Below are 17,428 nucleotides of genomic sequence, written 5' to 3' on the forward strand. Positions count from 1 at the left end.
AAGGTGGAGAAACCCCTGGTGGTCACTGAGCACCATCAAGGGGCCCTTTTACAGAGGAGACAGGCTGGATTTAGCAGGGGGCTGCTCCTGTAAACCCCAGGAGCTGCACTTCAAGGTGTTTGGAGTCTGTTCCACACAAGCTGAGCTGCAGCAGGGGCAGGCAGTGGAGGTGTGCAGATGAAACCAGAACTCGATGTAGTTAGCCAGGCTCTGCCCAAATTCACACCCAAGGAAGGACATCCCGAGAGTGCCTTGCGCTGTTGGACATCGCTGTGTTACACCCTGGGCTGCCGGGATGTCCTCACCGAAATCTCTCAGCTCCCAGTTTGACTTTCTCTGCCTCAATATTTTTTTGTTTTGCCGTGTTGATGCTTGGGTGGCTGTTGACAACCTGGTTTTGCTTTCCCTGCTAGTGGTGCTGGAGAGCAGAGCTGGTGGAGTCCATGATCCCTGCAGATGTGTCCAGAAACTCAGCACAGGGAGACAGCCAGGACAGCTGCTGGCACGGAGAGGCTTTTGCAGGGACAATGGTAGGACTTGGTCTTCATTTCAAGGCAGGTTTTTTAAAAACCCATTTTGCTTCAATCAGTTCAGATTCCCTTCCCCAGCAAACACCTCCAAACCAAAACCTCCCATGCGTGGAGGATGAGCTGTGGATGTTGGGAAGAGGCTGCCCAGAGAAGCTGGAATCCCTGGAAGTGCCCAAGGCCAGGTTGGAACAAGCTGGGGTAAAGGAAGGAGTTGGGAATGGGATGAGCTTTAAGGTCCTTTCACACCCAAACCATTCCACGACTCCATGACTCTGATCCAATCTCCTTCCCAGAAGCAAAAGCTCTGGAGACAAACTGGGATGTTCCCAATGCTGGGATGAGAAGGAAGGCTGGCTTTGCACTGTGCCATCACTTCCTCACTGTGGATCCAGCTGGGAGAAATCTGTGCTGCTCTCTTCACTTTTCCTGCCTGGGGAGGCTGCTCAGGGTGGGCTCGGGGTGGGGTTTCCCTCTGCTGGGGAAAGGAGGAGGAGGGAAGTGAGGTTTTCCTGGGGGGAAAAGCTTTTCTAAGGAAACCTCCTGCTGCAATCAGAGCCTGGCATGTGTGTGTGCAGCCCTGTGACAGCGGGGTGGCCAGGGAGGTTTGGCTGGGAGCATCCAAGGAGAGGATCCTGGGGAAGCAGAGGGAGGGCAGAGCCTGTCCTGGCACAAGTGGCAGTGGCTGTTTCCCAGTGGCAGCCTGGCACGGAGATCCCAGCGGGATAACCCTGTCTGTTTGGGTCCCTGCCTCCCACCTCCCCATCCCTTACTCAGAAATTATTTCCAGGCCTGGAATGTCCATTCAGCAGCTGGAAAAAAAACCAAAACAAACACAACAAATTTGTTGGAGAGGTGATTGGAAAAGGAGGACTTGGTGAAGAGGCTGATTTCTGTCCCGGGGTGGGTGCACATCTGGCTCTCACCCACACATCTGCAGCACAGCTTCCCAGGGGAGTGTCAAGGAAAGCTTTAGGGAGGAACGGGCAGCAGCTGCCTGTGCCTGGCCCTGGAGACACAGGGTGGGTGCCAGGGGCACACCCTCAGCTCTCACGACTCTGCTGGAGCCACTGCCCTCAACCCTGGTCTCCCCCAACACAAATCGCAGCCATTTGTTGGGAAAATCCCACTTTTGGGCAGCTGGGTCATTAAAAAACCCCAAGCAGTCCCTGCCCAGCAGCCTGAGGTGTTTGCCCCGAGTGTGGAGGTGTGGAATTCCCAGCAGCACAGACACTCAGCAGGGTTTGCTGAGCTGGCTCCTCTCAGGGCAGGTTGCTGTGGCTCCATCCAGGATTGCAGGGAGGGAGGGAGGGAGCTGGGCTGCCCCGAGGCCACTCCAAATAACCCTGGAGCTGAGAGGCCAGGCTCCCCCTCGTCTCTGCTCCTCCATCCCTGGCTGCAGGAATCACTGCTGGAATATCTTCCAGCGAGTCCTCTGCCTGCTTCCTGAGGGCTGTTGTGTGCAGCTGCTGGTTGTTTATTTGGTTTGACTTAGCAAAATTTTGCTTTTTATAGCCCAATGTGGAAGATGGAGCCTGGAACTCGGAGCTGGCGGCCGGGTTTGGCCCCTGACCTGCTGGCCCAGGTGCCAGGTGCCTCCAGGCAGGGATGGCAGGGATGGGAGGGATGGCAGGGATGGCAGGGATGGGAAGGATGGCAGAGCACGGGGCTGTCTCTTTAAGGCAGAAACGGGAACTCTCTGGCTGCCACTTTGTGGAGTTTAGCCCCGATCCCTGTTTTCATTAGCGCTTCATTTCATCTCCTCCTCTCCCCCCCCAGCCCCACCTCCTGGATCGGCATTTCTGCATCCTTTGTGTGCATCCCCAGCAGCAGGTGAAAGTCGGGCTGGCACCTGCACACACCCACTCTCACACCTCCCTGCGGGCTGGACGCTCCTCTGCCGCTGGAGACATCCCTTCCACACTCCGCATCTTCCTCCTCCCGGCCGGGCTCGCCTGGGAGCATCCCGCTCCTCGCCTGAGGCTGCACGGAGCAGCTCTGGCAGCCCGGGACAGAGCTCTGCAGGGAACCCGGCTCAGCTCGGGGGTGACAGCTGAGCCTCGGGGGGCCGGAGCATCCTGGAGTCCAGAGCATCCCCAGCGTCCAGGGGATCCTGGAATCTGGAATATGCTGGGATGCAGAGCACCCCCAGCAGCTGAAGTATCCTGAGTGCAGAGCATCCAGAGCATCTCGGTGTTGTGTTATTCCCTGCTCCAGTGCGTCCAGAGCATCCTGGCATCTTGAGAACGCTGCCATCCAGCTCGTCCCCAGGCTCCAGGAGCAGCATCCAGGGACATCCCAGAGCAGGGGGATTTACAGGCACGAGGAACTGCTGTGAGTAAAGGGGAGGGGAGCTCGGTCCTGCTGATCGGCTCCTGGGAATGTCACTCTGCCCCGAGTGCCACTGAAGAGCCAGAGTGGGGGAAGAGAGGGAGAGGAGGAGGAGGAGAGGAGGAGGGAGGACGGACCCAGAGAGGAAAGAGATGATCCTCCTCCATCCCCAGGGATGATCACGTAGCACAGGCCACGCCGGAGAAGGTCCCCAGCCCCAGAGCCAGCCCTGCCCCCGGCTCCTCATGGAGGGGGACCTGGGGGCCCCCAATGCCAGCGTGCTGGGGGAGCACTCCCTGCTCGTGGGCAGCAGCTGGGTGGCCGCTTTCCTCTGCTTCATCATCCTGCTGACCACGGCGGGCAACTTCCTCCTCATCCTCCTCATCGTCACCCAGCGCTCCCTCCGCAACACCTCCAACTATTTCCTGGTGTCCCTCTTCATGTCGGACCTGATGGTGGGGCTGGTGGTGATGCCCCCGGCCATGCTCAACCAGCTCTACGGCCGTTGGGTGCTCAGGGGGGACTTCTGCTCCCTCTGGGCCTCCTTTGACGTCATGTGCTGCAGCGCCTCCATCCTCAACCTGTGTGTCATCAGCCTGGACCGCTACCTGCTCATCACGTCCCCGCTCAGGTACAAGCTGCGCATGACGTCCTGCAGGGCCCTGGCGCTCATCCTGGCCACCTGGAGCTTGGCAGCGCTGGCCTCCTTCCTGCCCATCAAGATGGGGTGGCACGAGCTGGAGTTTGAGGTGCGGCCCCTGAACGTCACGGGGCCGGGGGATGAGGATCAGTGCCGGCTGCTGGTCAGTCTGCCCTACGCCCTGGTGGCCTCCTGCCTCACCTTCTTCCTGCCGTCCACCGCCATCTCCTTCACCTACTGCCGCATCCTGCTGGCGGCGCGCAAGCAGGCCGTGCAGGTGGCTTCCCTCACCTCCAACGTGGCCACCACTGATGAGGCCACCCCACAGGTAAGGTTCCCTCAGGGGAAGAGCCCACGGTTCGGGTTCCTCGGCTGTTTCTGCCTCCTGGATGGCCTCGGGGTTGGATGTGACGACCGCAGGGAGGGAGATTTTGGGCACCATGCACCTCCCTGACATCCTCTGAGGTGTCCCACGCCTTGTCCCAGCAACGGAGAGCTCTGAGAGCTGCTCACAGGCACAGAAATACCGTCAGCAGAAGCAGAGAAATAAATAAGATTCAGGCAAAAATGCTCAGCAGTGCGAAATAAACGCAGTTTCACCCCCCTCCTCTTGGCTGGCGTCATCCCCGAGGGGTTTAATCTTATCTGACTTTCCACTCGTAAATCTTGGCCGTGGTGGGTGTGAGACATACGGGGGAGAAGGATTTTAACTAATAGCAAATGCCAGATTCCCGAGAGCACCTTATTTTGAACAGAAGCTTCTATTTTTGTTACCTGCTCTAAAACAGGAGCTGCCAAACCCCTCCTCGTGCGCTCGCCGGTGGAACCGGAGTGTGTGGGTTTTATAACAAAAACGTGGCTGCACTTGTTTGTATTTCTCCAGGAGAAGGTAATTGCCACTAAATCTAACAGCTTTAATTCCCTGTAATAGGCTTTATTGACCTCATATCCTACAGGGAAAAGGCAAACTTAATTGCCTTTAAATACCTTGATTTAGTTTGTTCTTTCTGAGAGCAGAGCCAGGACTCCGGCCAGCTCCCCCACACGTGATGAGCTGCAGCAGACGGTCAAGAGGAAAAGGAGGATTAAAGAATAAACAGAAAATATCATAAAGTGTTTATTTTCTCGCAGGATGCCAGGTTTTTGGATTCCAGAGAGTCAGGGGATGCTCAAGGCTTTGCAGTGCCATGGAAAAGCAGCGTCCATCCCCCCTGTCATTCAGCTGAGGCCCAAAAGGTTCCCTGAAGCCCCAAGTTGGCTGAGGAACAAGGTGGCAGCCAGGGAACCCTCAAATTTCATTTTTTAACCTTTTTCACCTTCGTCTCATTTTAGAGATTTTTGTTCTCATTTGTTTTCGGGCCAGAAGCTGAGTTGAAACAGGGCATCATTTAATTACAGGGGAGGGCTGAGATAATCACTTAATTTTAGATTGCAGGAGGGGATGGAGGGCTGGGTTGTGCTGTTTGGAGGCTGAAATATTTCATGTCCTGCTTTTAAAACCATGATTAGGTTTTTTTTGCTGTAATCAGCAGCTGGAGCTGCCTGTTTAGGGAATGGACTGAGCTGGGTTTTTCTCTAAAGAGCAGCCTAATGACAAATACCCTCTTTTACAGGAAATAAAATCAGTGTTGAGGCTTTCTATTGCTTCCCCTTCCTAATTTGTGCTTCAGGGCTTGCGGTGTGAGCCTAGCTGCTGCCCCTGGGAGAATGGAATCACTGGCAGGGTTTTTTGCAGGATCTGGAGCCCCAAATGTCACTTTTCTTGGGCAGAGGCTGGTGGTGGGGAGAGTTGCCCACCTCTCCCTGTCTCCGGCTGCAGGTCCCACGCGCCCCAAGCCAGCCCCTGACCGGCAGCGAGAGCAGGAGGTTCAGCAACAAGCACAGCAAGAAGGCTCTGAAGGCCAGCCTGACCCTGGGCATCCTCCTGGGCATGTTCTTCGTGGCCTGGCTGCCCTTCTTCGTCACCAACGTGGCACAGGTGAGAGCCTGGGGGGGAATTATGTCGGGTTTCCAGAAGTTTTCGCTCTGGAATCCAGCTGGGTTCAATTGGAGGCACCAGAAGGTCTTGCTGGACCTCCGGGACCAAGGATGCAATTCCCCAGGGAACAACAGCAAGGAAAAAACCCTTCAAATGGGATTTTAATGTTTCCTTTGAAAGGGGGATGTTGGTGTGCTGGGGAAACCCCTCTGGGCTGGGTTTCTGCTAATCCCTGCTGTGCCCATCCAGGCAGTTTGCAGCTGTGTCCCGGCTGGATTCTTCGATGTGCTCACCTGGCTGGGTTACTGCAACAGCACCATGAACCCCATCATCTACCCACTCTTCATGAGGGACTTCAAGAGAGCCATGGGCAAATTCCTGCCCTGCTGCCGGCGCTCGGCGGAGCCCCGGCCCAGTGCCATCTCCCTGTCCATGAGGAACTCCAACAGCGGCCCCCGCGCTGCCACGTCCCTCAAGAACGTGCTCACCCTGCAGGCTGACACCGACTCTGTGGACTCTGGGGCAGTGGGGAGCGAGCCCAGGCTGCTCCCGGCCGGGCCGGGCCATGGAGCTCGCTCCATCGGCCTTTGGGATGCGGAGCCCGCGGACGCGGAGCTGCAGCTCGGCACCCCCGTGGCCTGAGCGTGGCACACACAGCTCAGTGTGCTGGGAAGGATGCCCCAGGAGCCCAACACAAACCCTCTGGGATTTGGGAGCCATCTCCCAGATTCCCTGTTCCAGCAGGCGGTGCAGCTCGGGGAGGGGACGGTGGCCCCGAGCACTGTCACAAGGAGGATCAAACCGTGCCAAGCCAGGTGTTGCTGCTGAATTAACCTGCCTTGTCTCTTTTTCATCCCTCCATCATTCCTGAACCCTTCCTGTGGCCTTTCCACCTCTGGTGAGCCTGAACCTCAGATTCCAGACTCTGTGGTGCCCTAACCTCAAACCAAGGCTTGGTTTTGCATGCACAGATCTCTGAGTGCATCGAGGGAAGCGGTGGAAAAACATCTTCATGGACAAGAGCTCTGGGGCTGCTCCAGCAGGAACACTGAGCTTTGGGGCTACACCACGTCCTCCTGTTGCTGGATCTCACCCCTGGAGTCGTGGCTGTCTCAGGCTGCTGTCGCACAGCGCCGTGTCTCGTCACGCAGAGCTGCGCTGCGGGGGCTCAGTTTGGTGCACAATGTCCAACACTGATTTCTGGATGTTCACTGGGGGTGTGGGGTGACACTCACAGTGCCTCTGTGGCTGTCTCGCAGTGGTAACAGGATCAGATCCTCCCACAGGCTCCATCCCACTCCTGGCACAGGACCACCTCACTTCCCTCCGACAGTTCCTCACGTCCTCGAGGATGCAATTAGAAAATACACTTTTTTTCCTCCCTTCAAGTAAGAATCTAAAGGAATATTTTAAATGACAATGCCAGCCCCCTCCCCAGAGCCATAAGCAGAGGGAACGCTGAGTAAATGTGACAAGTGAGCATTAAAAAAAAAATCGATAAAACAAATTTTTTTTAGGAAATTCTTCTTCAAGTGCCTTTGGGCTGGCAGTTGGCTGCTGTGCCCTCCCTGGACCCTTCACTCCAAGCCTTCTGCCTAATTCCAAGACTGTTCTCCTGGAGCTCCCTGACATCCAAACAGACACAGAGCATCCCCTGGATACGGGATGCTGGAAGAAGCAGCCACACACCTTCAACTGAAACACTTCCAGTTTCCTTTCCATGTTGTCGTTGTTTCCATGGATGTTCCAGAACTGGAATTTGTATGACCAACCCAGCATTTCTTTGCCACAAATCCCTTGGGAGCCAGGGATGAGTGACCGAGGACTCAAACCTCAAACTGCTCCATGCACTTGGAGCTTGGGGCTGGTGTTGAGCACCCAGATCAAGATGTGCAACTTCCCACAGTGGTTTTATATAAATACAAGCTTGGACTACAACCTGGGTTGAAAAGGAGTTGAAAAAGGCTCTGTGGAGTTTGTTAGGTACCAAATCAGCCTCGGGAGATGGACAGAGAGAGAGGGAGAGTCGCCTCTTCAAGCCAAACGTTCAAAAGCAATAATTCCTTACTGTCTCAGGCAGTTCTGTGTAATTGTGGACAAACCCTGAGACGAGCAGAGAATCTCATCCCACCTCTGCAGCCAGTGGCACCAACAGCAGCAGGAAAAACAGCCCCATCCCTGTGGGATCCCACAGCCAGTCCCTCCGGTCTCCACAGAGAGGCACCAGCTCAGAGCTGGGCAGGTCTGAGCCCCCTGGGATGATGGATTTGGGGAGAGGACACTGTAACCAAACCATGGTGCTCTGCTGAGTCACAGCATCACCCCCAAACCCTGTCTGACTCCACGAGGAGTGATCTGCAGGTAAGGTTTGCAGGAAACTGGGAATGGAGGGAGAGGGGGGATTAACGTGGCTGCTGGGTCAGTGGGGAGGAGGAGGAGGAGGAGAACCCTGTGTGAACCCAAACTGGAAGGTGCAATCCCAATATTTCCCCTCTCATGAGTCAACAGGATCCCCCAGATGGGGGTGGGAGAGTTTGAACCCTCCCTTGTGGCAAAGCATAAAACCCCCAAAGGTGCCCAGAGGAGGGTTACCCACCTGCCACACTCCTGCCAGATGCACTTGCCTGGGCTCAGCAGCAAAACAGGCCAGAAAAGGGGATTTTATGGAAGATGTGGATCATTCCCACAAGATTCTGGAGCTGTGCTGGCAGGGGATGTAGAGCTGGGTCCTTCCCTCTACTCTGAGACTGGGGATGAAGAGAGTGGAGCAAATTCACTTTTCTGGAAGGAGGTAGAAATCAAACAGATCTGTGTTCATCCTGTGCCAAGCACTGGTTTAGTTCTAAGCCAATTAAAATTATGTCTGGATGGGGCTTTTAAGGCTGGAGATGTCTGTGGGACACAAAAGCCAAGTCTCAGTGGGTTGCTGGCTTGGAGAGCTGAGAGGAATTTTCATAAACCATCCAAAACCTCCTCGGTTTTCCTGCCACTTTCACCCAGGATCCCAAACATGTTTCTAACAGGAAAAGGGCCTCCAACACCACAGCCTGGAGACAGAGAAATAATCTTGGAGACGAGAAAGAGCCCTGGCAGCAAACCTGCAGCAGGCAGGGGAAGGAAGCCTGGCAGCCCAAGCCTTTCCCCTCCTGGTCAGCAGAGCCGGAGAGCAGATGTGGATCCATCCAGAGTGGGGCAGGCAGAGCTCGGAACACACCTGAGATCCTCAAACCAAACTCATCTCCAGTGGAAAAATGTTTTCTAGCAACTAACCCCTCTCTGTGAAACGCCTAAAATCGCCTCAGAGCCACCTGCTCCCCCCAGCCACAGCAGGGACACGGTGCCGAGGGGTGCAGCTGCTTCCTGCAGGGATTTGGATGGGATCTGTCGAGGATTCCTGAGGAGCGGGGCAGACTCCGGCAGGAATCAGCCCTCTCTCGCCTCGGGGAGGTGCCGTGGGTGGCTTTGATCCAGTGCCACACTCTCCTCTGGAGGGGCTGGAAACTGCAGCTCCAGCAGCTCCATCCTCTGGGAATCTCAGTGCCACGGATGTGCTGACAGCGGTTTTTGTGCCGGCTGAGCAGCTCTGCTCTGGTTTTCTCCTTTCCCCGCTGCCTGCTCCTCGCTGTCCGTGCTGTGTGAGCAGTCTGGGCAGGGAGGTGAGGGCTCTCCCAGGGCAGAGCTGGAGGAATTCTGTCTGTGAGTGCAGCTGGCTGGGAGAGCCTCACCCCCAGCCTCATCCTCCTCTTTCCTGGTGTTTTCCTCTCCCTGAGCCTTGCTGCCAGCTGCCCGCTGGGATTTCTTGGCTTGAGGGGAAAAACGACTGCCACTGCCCTTCTCTATGGGCTGGAATTCCTTGGTTTTAATGCCCACGGCTTTCAGGATGGTGTCCATCTGCTTCATGTAGTCCAGGTGGCCGTTTACCTGCAGGGAAGAAGAATCCTGTGAGTGGAGAACCCACAGGGATTCAGCTCAGCCAAATCCTTCATCCCAACAGCCACCACTGCCTTGGGTTTGCCTCTGACAGATGGAAAAAATGAGGTTGGAGAAAAAAAAGCACAGAATCATGGAATGGTTAAGGTTGGAAAAGTTGTTTATGATCACCAAGTCCATCATGCTGAGGCCACCACTAACCCATGTCCCCAAGTGCCACATTCACCTGTTTTGTGAACACTTCCAGGAGTGATGATTCCACCAGTGGGTAAGTGCAGGTGTCCATCGAGCAGCCTGAAGTAGCTGCAGTGTTTGGGGCATGCTCTGGTGCTGGATGAGTTTTCCTCTGAGATGTTTAAAAGCCTGGGCCTGGCTGAGTTCCACCCCAAAAATCCTGGGTGCCAAAAGGCTAAAGGAGGAGCTCTGCCATGGGGAGAGACACCCAGGCAGGAGAGCTCTCTTAGTTCAGTTGCCTGCTCTTGCTAAAGGTGTCCTCCAGGTGCCTCAGCTCCCTTGTAAAAGCCAGGATCATCTTATTTAAATTAGGACAGAGTCATTAAGCCTCACACAGCTCCCAAGCTGAGATTCTTGGCTGGAAGCTGCACTGATCCATCCCTCCCTGTATAAAACCGGGAGCGCAGGAGTTATGGCTTCATAAACCAAATAAAGTCAACAGTACACATAAAAACCCAGACAGTTTTATTGTAAGATGAATTCCACAAGAAGATAACCCCTTCTGAGATGGATATTGTAAACTTCCCTTCCAATCAGGGCACAGGAGGAGAGGAAATCTCCTCTGCAGGTGATTGTTCCTGATGCTAAAGGCCACGTGGCTGGGGAGGCTGAAATTCCTTCCCCATTCCAGGTGTCCCGAGCGTTTGATGCACCAACAGCATCCCCAGATACTCCAGCATCTCTGGTAAATCCAATTTTTAGCTGTTTAAATCTTCCTGAGCCAGCCAGAGAGCTGTCCTGGCCTTTTATTTTCCCAAACCTTGCTGGTAATTAGGGAATTTGCGTGGCAGGGAATGCCCATAACCTCAGTGCCAGGATTCCTGCTCCTCAGACAAGGGAGGTGATGGTAAGAGCTCTGTAAAGATCCCAGCCCTGCACCCTCTGCTCATCTCCTGCTTGCTCCTGCCTGGTGCCAGAGCAATCCTTCAGCTGCCCCTGGATCCCTGGAAGTGTCCAAGGCCAGGCTGGACAGGGCTTGGAGCAATCTGGGGTAGTGAAAGATGTCCCTGCCAGGGCAGGGGGTGGCACTGGATGGGCTTTAAGGTCCCTCCCAACCCAAACCATTCTGTGGGATTCATGCCAGCACCAGGGATCCCAGCACACCTCTCCCAAAGCTAAAGAAAACCTTTTCTCCACAAATCCAACCCCCCCCAAGCTGTTTGTGTGAAGCAGCTTTGGAAGGGCACATTTGGCTGCACTGAGGGCTGGGAGCAAACAGAAGGATTTAATCAGCACGTCAGGAATACAAATATGTGACTTCAATCTGTCCAGATGGCTCAACGGGCTCTGGGTGTTTTGAACAGATTAGTTAATTAAAATAACCATGGAAGGACTGGGAGCTGTGGACATTGTCCTCTGGAAAAGGAGGACTGCTCAGCCAGAGGGGCTGGAGGAAGGAATGAGCACAGCCTTGGGCCAGGTGGGTAGAGAGAGGAAGGAACTGGAGTCACTGGGAGCAGGGGCTGAAGGCTCCTGGTTTGCTGCATTCAGAACCTCTCCAGTCACACCATCTGCCTGCCCTGCCTTGGGAATTCTCAGCCTGTTGTTACTGAGTCATTAGTCAGAGAGAACAAATTTCCTTTGCCACCCTAAGGACTGATTTTCATTACTCCTCAGTATCCAGCAGCTTCCACTAAAACAACAGGGAATTCCTCTTCCCTGAGCACCACAATCCCTGGGAGAGGCAGGGTGTGAGCCATTCTGAGCAGCTCATGCAGCTGAAAGAGAAGCTGAGACCTTGTGAGAGAGTCTGTGCCTCCTGCAGCTCTGCTCACTCTTCCAAGGAAACTCACTCCTTTCTCTAGAGGAGAGGATTCCATAAAAACTGGACCAGAGCAGCCCCTGAGAAATATAAAAGGAGGGAGGGAGGACTCTGCTGCACTGAGCCACCAGCAAAAGAACAGCAAACAAACTGCCTTGCCACTTTAAAGCCATCCTGGTGGGAAAACCCAGCCTTTCCAGCTCTCTAAAGCCTGTTTTCATCTTCAGCCTGAAAGCCTGAATTCCTCTGCTGGGCAGATGGTGCTGGAGATGGGAGGGGAACATCCACAACGTTGTCAATAAAAACTTTAAAGGGAAATAAAGCGCTATTTTAATATTTGTTGGAACAAAGTGCAAGGAGGAATTTAGGATAAAAGGAAGAGTGTGCTCAGCACCAGAGTAAATACATTTCTGCTTGTTGTAAGGAAAGCAGTGGGGTGGGTTTATTTGGATTGTTTAGGTGACTTCTCCCAGCCATATTTGACTTTATGATTGCTTTGACTCACTGGGAGCCACGAGCCAGCTGCCTCTGGCTCCAGTGCCATGCCAGGTGATCTCCAGAGGACAAAGCTGATGGCTTTGCCCAGGGGGATCCATCAGCCCATCAGCTCAGCAGGTCTGGAAAGGTTTCCAAGTCCAAATCCACCCCAAAGTATCAAAAATGTCACTGAGCACAATCAGTTGTGATGATTAAACTGCCAGGGAAGTGTTTCTGTTGGACACAGAGGATTAAGAATCCTGGCTTCTCTCTGGTTTGACCCCCAGGAGCACGTCCTGGAGCAGGGAGGGCAGGGAAAGGGCCAGGAGAAAGGAGACATTCCCCAAAATCCTGGCTCTGCCATGGGCCCAGGCACAGCACTGATGTCACAGGGACAAGCTCAACACAGCAAGATAACACTTCACTGCTCACTCCAGAGCCAAGAACCTTCAGATCCCATCCAGTGTCCTTCAATAACAGCTCCTCCACCCATCCCGAGCCAACACAGGAGTGCACGTGGCTCCAAATGCTCTGCTCAGCTTCCCTCCTGCTCCCCCTCACCAAACACCCCTGGATTCCCAGGGAATCACTGTGGAGGCAAGCAGTGTGGTGGGGAATGCTCAGTCACTCACACACCTGAGAATTTCACTGCTTCCATGTGTTTTAAGCCCATCAAGTCCAAAGATCAACTTTATTCTTCAGCAAAAGATCCCCTGGAGTTCAAACATCTCTGCAGAGCTTGGTTATTTCAGCAGGAGCAGCAAGAACCTTGGAGTGGATCCTTCAGGATTCCCTTTTGGCTAATACTGTCTGTTTTCACAGCAAATAGCATTTTATGGGGGGTGAAGGAGTTTCTGGAGCGAGCTGCAGGTTCTGGATAACCACAGCTCACCTCCCAGGAGCCCTCACCTGCCCCAGGCGTCACACACAGAGTGAAACCAACAGCAGAGCCAGCTCTGGGTGTTGCTGTTTCCACTTTCCCAGAGTTACAGTGAATGTGTTGTCCAGGACAAGCACTGCACTCCAGCCCTGCCCCAAACTCAGCTGCTGGGTCTGGGAGCTGTTGGTGCAGAAGGGAAGAAGCTGCTGCTTTCCAAAAACTCCTCACTTGTGGATGCTGCCTCCACACAGCCCAAGAGGTGGCACAGCTGATGGATTGCAGGGCTCCCAAACTCTGCCAGGCTATCCCTCAAAATGCAGTCAGCTCTGCCAAGCTGGCAGGCTCCTCCAGTCACAGATATCCCCACATGTCAGTGAAAGCCTTAATTCTGACTCTGGCTATATCCTGCATGACAGAGAGCATCCACAGAATCCCAGAATGGTTTGGGCTGGGAGTTTGAAGATCCAATTCCATCCTTGCCATGGCAGAGACACCTTCCACATTCCCAGGTTGCTCCAAGCTCTGTCCAGCCTGGCCTTGGGCACTTCCAGGGATCCAGGGGCAGCCACAGCTGCTCTGGGCACCCTGTGCCAGCCCTCCCCATCCTCACAGCCAGGAATTCCTTCCCAATATCCCACCTAACCCTGATCTCCAGCAGTGGAAGCCTTTCCCTGTGTCCTGTCCCTTCTCTCAAAGTGAGGACAGTGAATGCATCCACTAATTCACAACTTGCAATTTAAATGGATTTATTAAAAAAATGATTCTGTTCATCAATTGAATGGATTCATCAATTTGAATTTTGCACCTGCAGCAGTGGTGAATCCTGGGCATCAGAAAGTCCTTGAGAAGCCAATAAAAATACATTTGAGGAAAAATTGACAGAGTTGAATTTATTTTGGAAATCCTGAAAACGCCATTTGCATTATTCCTCTTTAATGTTTCTATTTCTGCTCTGACAAATTGATGGAATAGATTTATTCTGCTGAGGCTCAGAGGCTTTGCTTTCACATCATCCCTTTGCACAATCACAATCCTCGTGGACAGAATAAAGCACTCAATTCTTATTTTTCTGCTCATTTCAAAACTCACTTGACTGGTAAAAGATCTCTTTTCATTGCAGTGATATTTTTTGAGCCAGACTGTAATTTTTTTTCCTGCAATCATCTTTCAGCCACAACAGATTGATCCATTCATTGTCACCTCTGGGGTGGTAATTGAGGGATGCTCCCCTCAGACACCCTCAGGCAATTCCACACCAAGGAAAGAGCTTTTTCCAAGACTTTTTTTTTCCCATCAAACTTTGATATGTTTTGTGTTGAAAATTCTGAACAATCACTGGCTTTTGCTGGATTCATCCACTGCTGAAAACCTCTGCCAGCTTTACACTCAATTTACCTCCAGCAATTCCAAGAGGAAGATGGAGAGGAGTAAAATACAGAATATAACAAGAAAACCCAGGAAGCAAATGGAGGAATCAAATTCTGGAGGTCTAAGAGGACATTTAGATTGGATATGAGAGAAAATTTCTCCATGGAAAGGGCTGCTCAGCCCTGGCACAGGGCAAGGATGGAATTCCCTTCCTGGGAGGGATTTAAAAGCTGTGTGGATGTGGCCCTTGGGGACATGGGTTAGAGGTGGCCTTGGCAGTGCTGGGGGAACAATTTGCCTCAATGGTCTCTTGAGAGCTTTTCCCCCCTCCCCAATTCCATGATTCTAAAATCCATCCCTGCTCTCCACTGGACTTTCAGCCACACATTGCCTCTAACCCTGCAAGTTCATCCCTGATTTCTGCTGCTGTGAAACATTCCTGACCTGTTGCTGACTCCTGAGCCTCCCTGACGGTGCTCCTTGAGCGGTCCTGCAATATTCAAATATTAATTCTGACTGCACTGAACAAATTCCCCCGGGAACAAACAGCAATCAGGATAATCCCCTGCAGCTCCACCACTTCCTTGGTCTCTAACAGGTGCTGTCAAATAAATCCACAGAATAAATCAGCCTCTTTGTAACCATGAGGAAGGATTTTATAACTGCCTTTGCTGAGTGGGAGGACGTTTTTCTCTCTGCTTTTTCTCTGACAGTCAGATAAAAAACACACTAATCAAGAGAGACATGAGACAGAGGCCTTGGAGGTGAACTCCTGTTTATACTGAGGGCTCCTAATCCTTCACTCATTTGAGGATTCTGGTGTTACCACAGCAAAGAGAACCAAGCTGTTTGGATCCAGACCAGTTGTCATTATGGATGGACCAGGAGATGCCAAAAATACTGATGGGTGCCTTTGCAGTGTTTTCATGCTGAGCACCTTTGCATCAGCTATTCTTTATTCTTCTATCACAGCTTGTCCTTCTCCTGGCAGGACACTCACAGGGATCTCCAAAAAGGGCATCTACAGGGGTGGAGCTGGTCTCCATAAAGTAGATACCTGTAGCTCTATATATCTCTAAATATCACTAGGTATTTTTCTGTTATGCTACTGCACTGGACTTGCAGAAAAATCCATCTTTGCTTTCTTGCCACTTTAAAAAAATATTGCCCCTGGATATTTCCTTCCCCATTCTTGCTCCTTTTATTTCTAAAATGTTCACCAGAATGCACTGTATTTCTTCCCGTGGTCTGGAAAATGGATCAAGGCAATGACACCTACTTAACATACATTTTTCCTCCCCAAAGCTTTGCAGTGAGATGAAGGAAGTGTCAATTCCTTCTGAAGGAGAGCAGCTCTGGGACTGACTGCTGGCAGCAGGCAGCCAGGATGCAGACACACAGCCTTGGGAGATGTGCAGAGAGCAGCTCTGCAAACCTTATTCATCCAGCTGAAATGTAAATGCTGCTCCTCTGAGGGGAGGGGAGAGGCTGCTGTGATCCAGGCAGGATAAAGTGTGCAGGGTTTTTCTGGGGGGGGTTCATGCTTCCAGGAAGCAGAGGGTCATGAGAAGGAGGGTCTCTGAAGAGAGCTCAGAAAGAGAGGGGTGACATGGACTGACTGACAGCAAACATCACCCCCGTGCTGCCACTTGGCATCTTGGACCATTTTCATTCCAGCAACAGATGTCAGAGAGCAAATGAGTACTGGCAGCTCTGGGCCGGTGAGAAAATAGATGTGTGAGTGTGTGGAAATGCTGACAACCCAAAGAGATGCAAAGATGCATGGACCATGTTTTAAAACCTCCACTAAAGCCCTTCCTCCTGGGAAGCTCCTGTTTTGTTTCTCCAAGTGTCTGTTCTCTCTGCTCAGCACCAAGCCCTGTGTGTGCTGCCAAGGGCTGTGCACAGCTCAGCTAGCATGAATGAAATGAGCTGAGAACACTTGGATATTTATAGGATCAGCAAGCTGGTGCTCCAGAAAATCTAAAAGCTCTTCAAAGTGCCTTTAGCTCCAGAGCAACACTGACAGTCCCTGCCAGCTTGTGGGGACACTTGGGAGGAAGAATCACAGCAGGAATGTTGACCATGGAATAATCCTGAGCTTTGTGCTGGGCATCTTCCAGTTTGCAGAGAGCAAACAATAAATTAAAACATTAAGATATGGAATAAACACAAAGGCATGCCCAAGATTTCTGTGGAAATGGATATACAAGATAAGTTTTCTGTGGAAGAAACAGCAATGTGGTGATGAGTTTAAGATAATTGAGCTGAATATTGCTTAGATATATTGCCAGCTGTTCTAACAGTGGCTTATCACTAATGACAGCTTTGAGGAAGCTGAATGTTTTCCAGCTATACCAGCCAATCTCTCCCCATTTCCTGGAGACACGCACTCCAAAAAGGGAGCAGGACCTGGCAAACCAACCATTGCTGTCACAGAGCTTCAGTAATTCCAAACCAGTTCCTCCTGCAGCCCTGGGGACCAAGGTACAAGGGCCAGGAGCCTGCCCCTGGCTGAACCTGAGCAGTGTGGAAGGCTCCACCAAGATAAGATAACGGGCTGCACCCGCCGTGCGGGCGCGTGTTTGAGATCCACGTTTCCCAGCTGCTGATCCCACCTCACATGGTGATCCACACTCACGGGGCTTGGGACTGGGCTCCTTCCAACCCAAACCATTCCATCATCCTATGACAGCAAGGCCCTTCTAGAGGAGTAATTGTATTTCCACCATGAGGTATGTCAGAACCAAAAAAACCCCAAACATATCCAAGAGGAGAGGCAGATTGTCTCTACTAGATTTGCTCAGTGTTGAGTGCTAGATGGGCCAACAAAATCCAGAGGGAAGTGTGGAAAAGAGTTCTCCCAAAGACAGGAAAGAGGGACAGTGTAGCTAGAGGTGCTCTCTTCAGTCCCCAGCTTCCCCAGTGAAGTGAGTGTGGGGTTACAGTGCTGCAGGCAAAGAATGATGGACAAAAACTGAGAATATGAGAACTTACCACAGAGGAAAGGTCCACGTTCACCATCCTCCTGTCATCCAGGTCGACTGGCTGGAGGCCTGCCACGTTGAGCTGGACAGAGGAGGTTCTGTAAACAAAGCTCAGCAGCCAGTCCCCCCTGGGGGCAGAGAAGAGTGGGAATAAATCCTGTTGCCATGTGGAATCAAAGAGTTCCAGAACAGATTGGGTCAGAAGGGACCTTAAAACTTATCCTGTTGCACCCCTACCGTGGGCAGGGGCACTTTCCACTAGAGCAGGTTGCTCCAAGCTGATCTGGAACACTTCCAATGTGTTACTACTCAAA

At 52.5% G+C, this 17,428-nt stretch overlaps 2 protein-coding genes across 3 annotated transcripts in view; one reads left to right on the top strand and one right to left on the bottom strand.

The window, feature by feature from the left end:
* The first annotated feature begins 3,027 nt into the window (after positions 1 to 3,027).
* HTR6 (5-hydroxytryptamine receptor 6) lies at positions 3,028 to 6,118 on the top strand. The gene is made up of 3 exons (XM_023940249.2): positions 3,028 to 3,826; positions 5,318 to 5,476; positions 5,726 to 6,118. The coding sequence occupies exons 1-3, from the start codon at positions 3,104 to 3,106 to the stop codon at positions 6,116 to 6,118; spliced, it is 1,275 nt and encodes a 424-aa protein (XP_023796017.2). The 5' UTR covers positions 3,028 to 3,103.
* The window catches only part of TMCO4 (transmembrane and coiled-coil domains 4), a 37,177-nt gene continuing 24,351 nt past the window's right edge, over positions 4,603 to 17,428 (bottom strand). For both annotated transcript variants that reach the window (XM_023940239.2, XM_086860654.1), the window contains exons 13-14: positions 17,125 to 17,242; positions 4,603 to 9,397 (exon numbers count right to left, since the gene is read on the bottom strand). In XM_023940239.2, coding sequence (XP_023796007.1) covers positions 9,011 to 9,397; positions 17,125 to 17,242 — 505 coding nt within the window. In that variant the 3' untranslated portion in view covers positions 4,603 to 9,010. The remainder of the gene's footprint in view (positions 9,398 to 17,124; positions 17,243 to 17,428) is intronic.

The sequence above is a fragment of the Cyanistes caeruleus genome, chromosome 22 (genome assembly GCF_971803275.1).
Source record: "Cyanistes caeruleus chromosome 22, bCyaCae1.hap1.1, whole genome shotgun sequence".
Lineage (NCBI taxonomy): Eukaryota > Metazoa > Chordata > Aves > Passeriformes > Paridae > Cyanistes > Cyanistes caeruleus.

Excerpts from the sequence above, each read along its gene's own strand:
- HTR6 (XM_023940249.2), top strand. The coding sequence starts at position 3,104 with ATGGAGGGGGACCTGGGGGCCCCCAATGCCAGCGTGCTGGGGGAGCAC. Across the intron at positions 3,827-5,317 it reads CTGATGAGGCCACCCCACAG|GTCCCACGCGCCCCAAGCCA; the intron begins GTAAGGTTCCCT and ends CTCCGGCTGCAG. Across the intron at positions 5,477-5,725 it reads TCGTCACCAACGTGGCACAG|GCAGTTTGCAGCTGTGTCCC; the intron begins GTGAGAGCCTGG and ends GTGCCCATCCAG.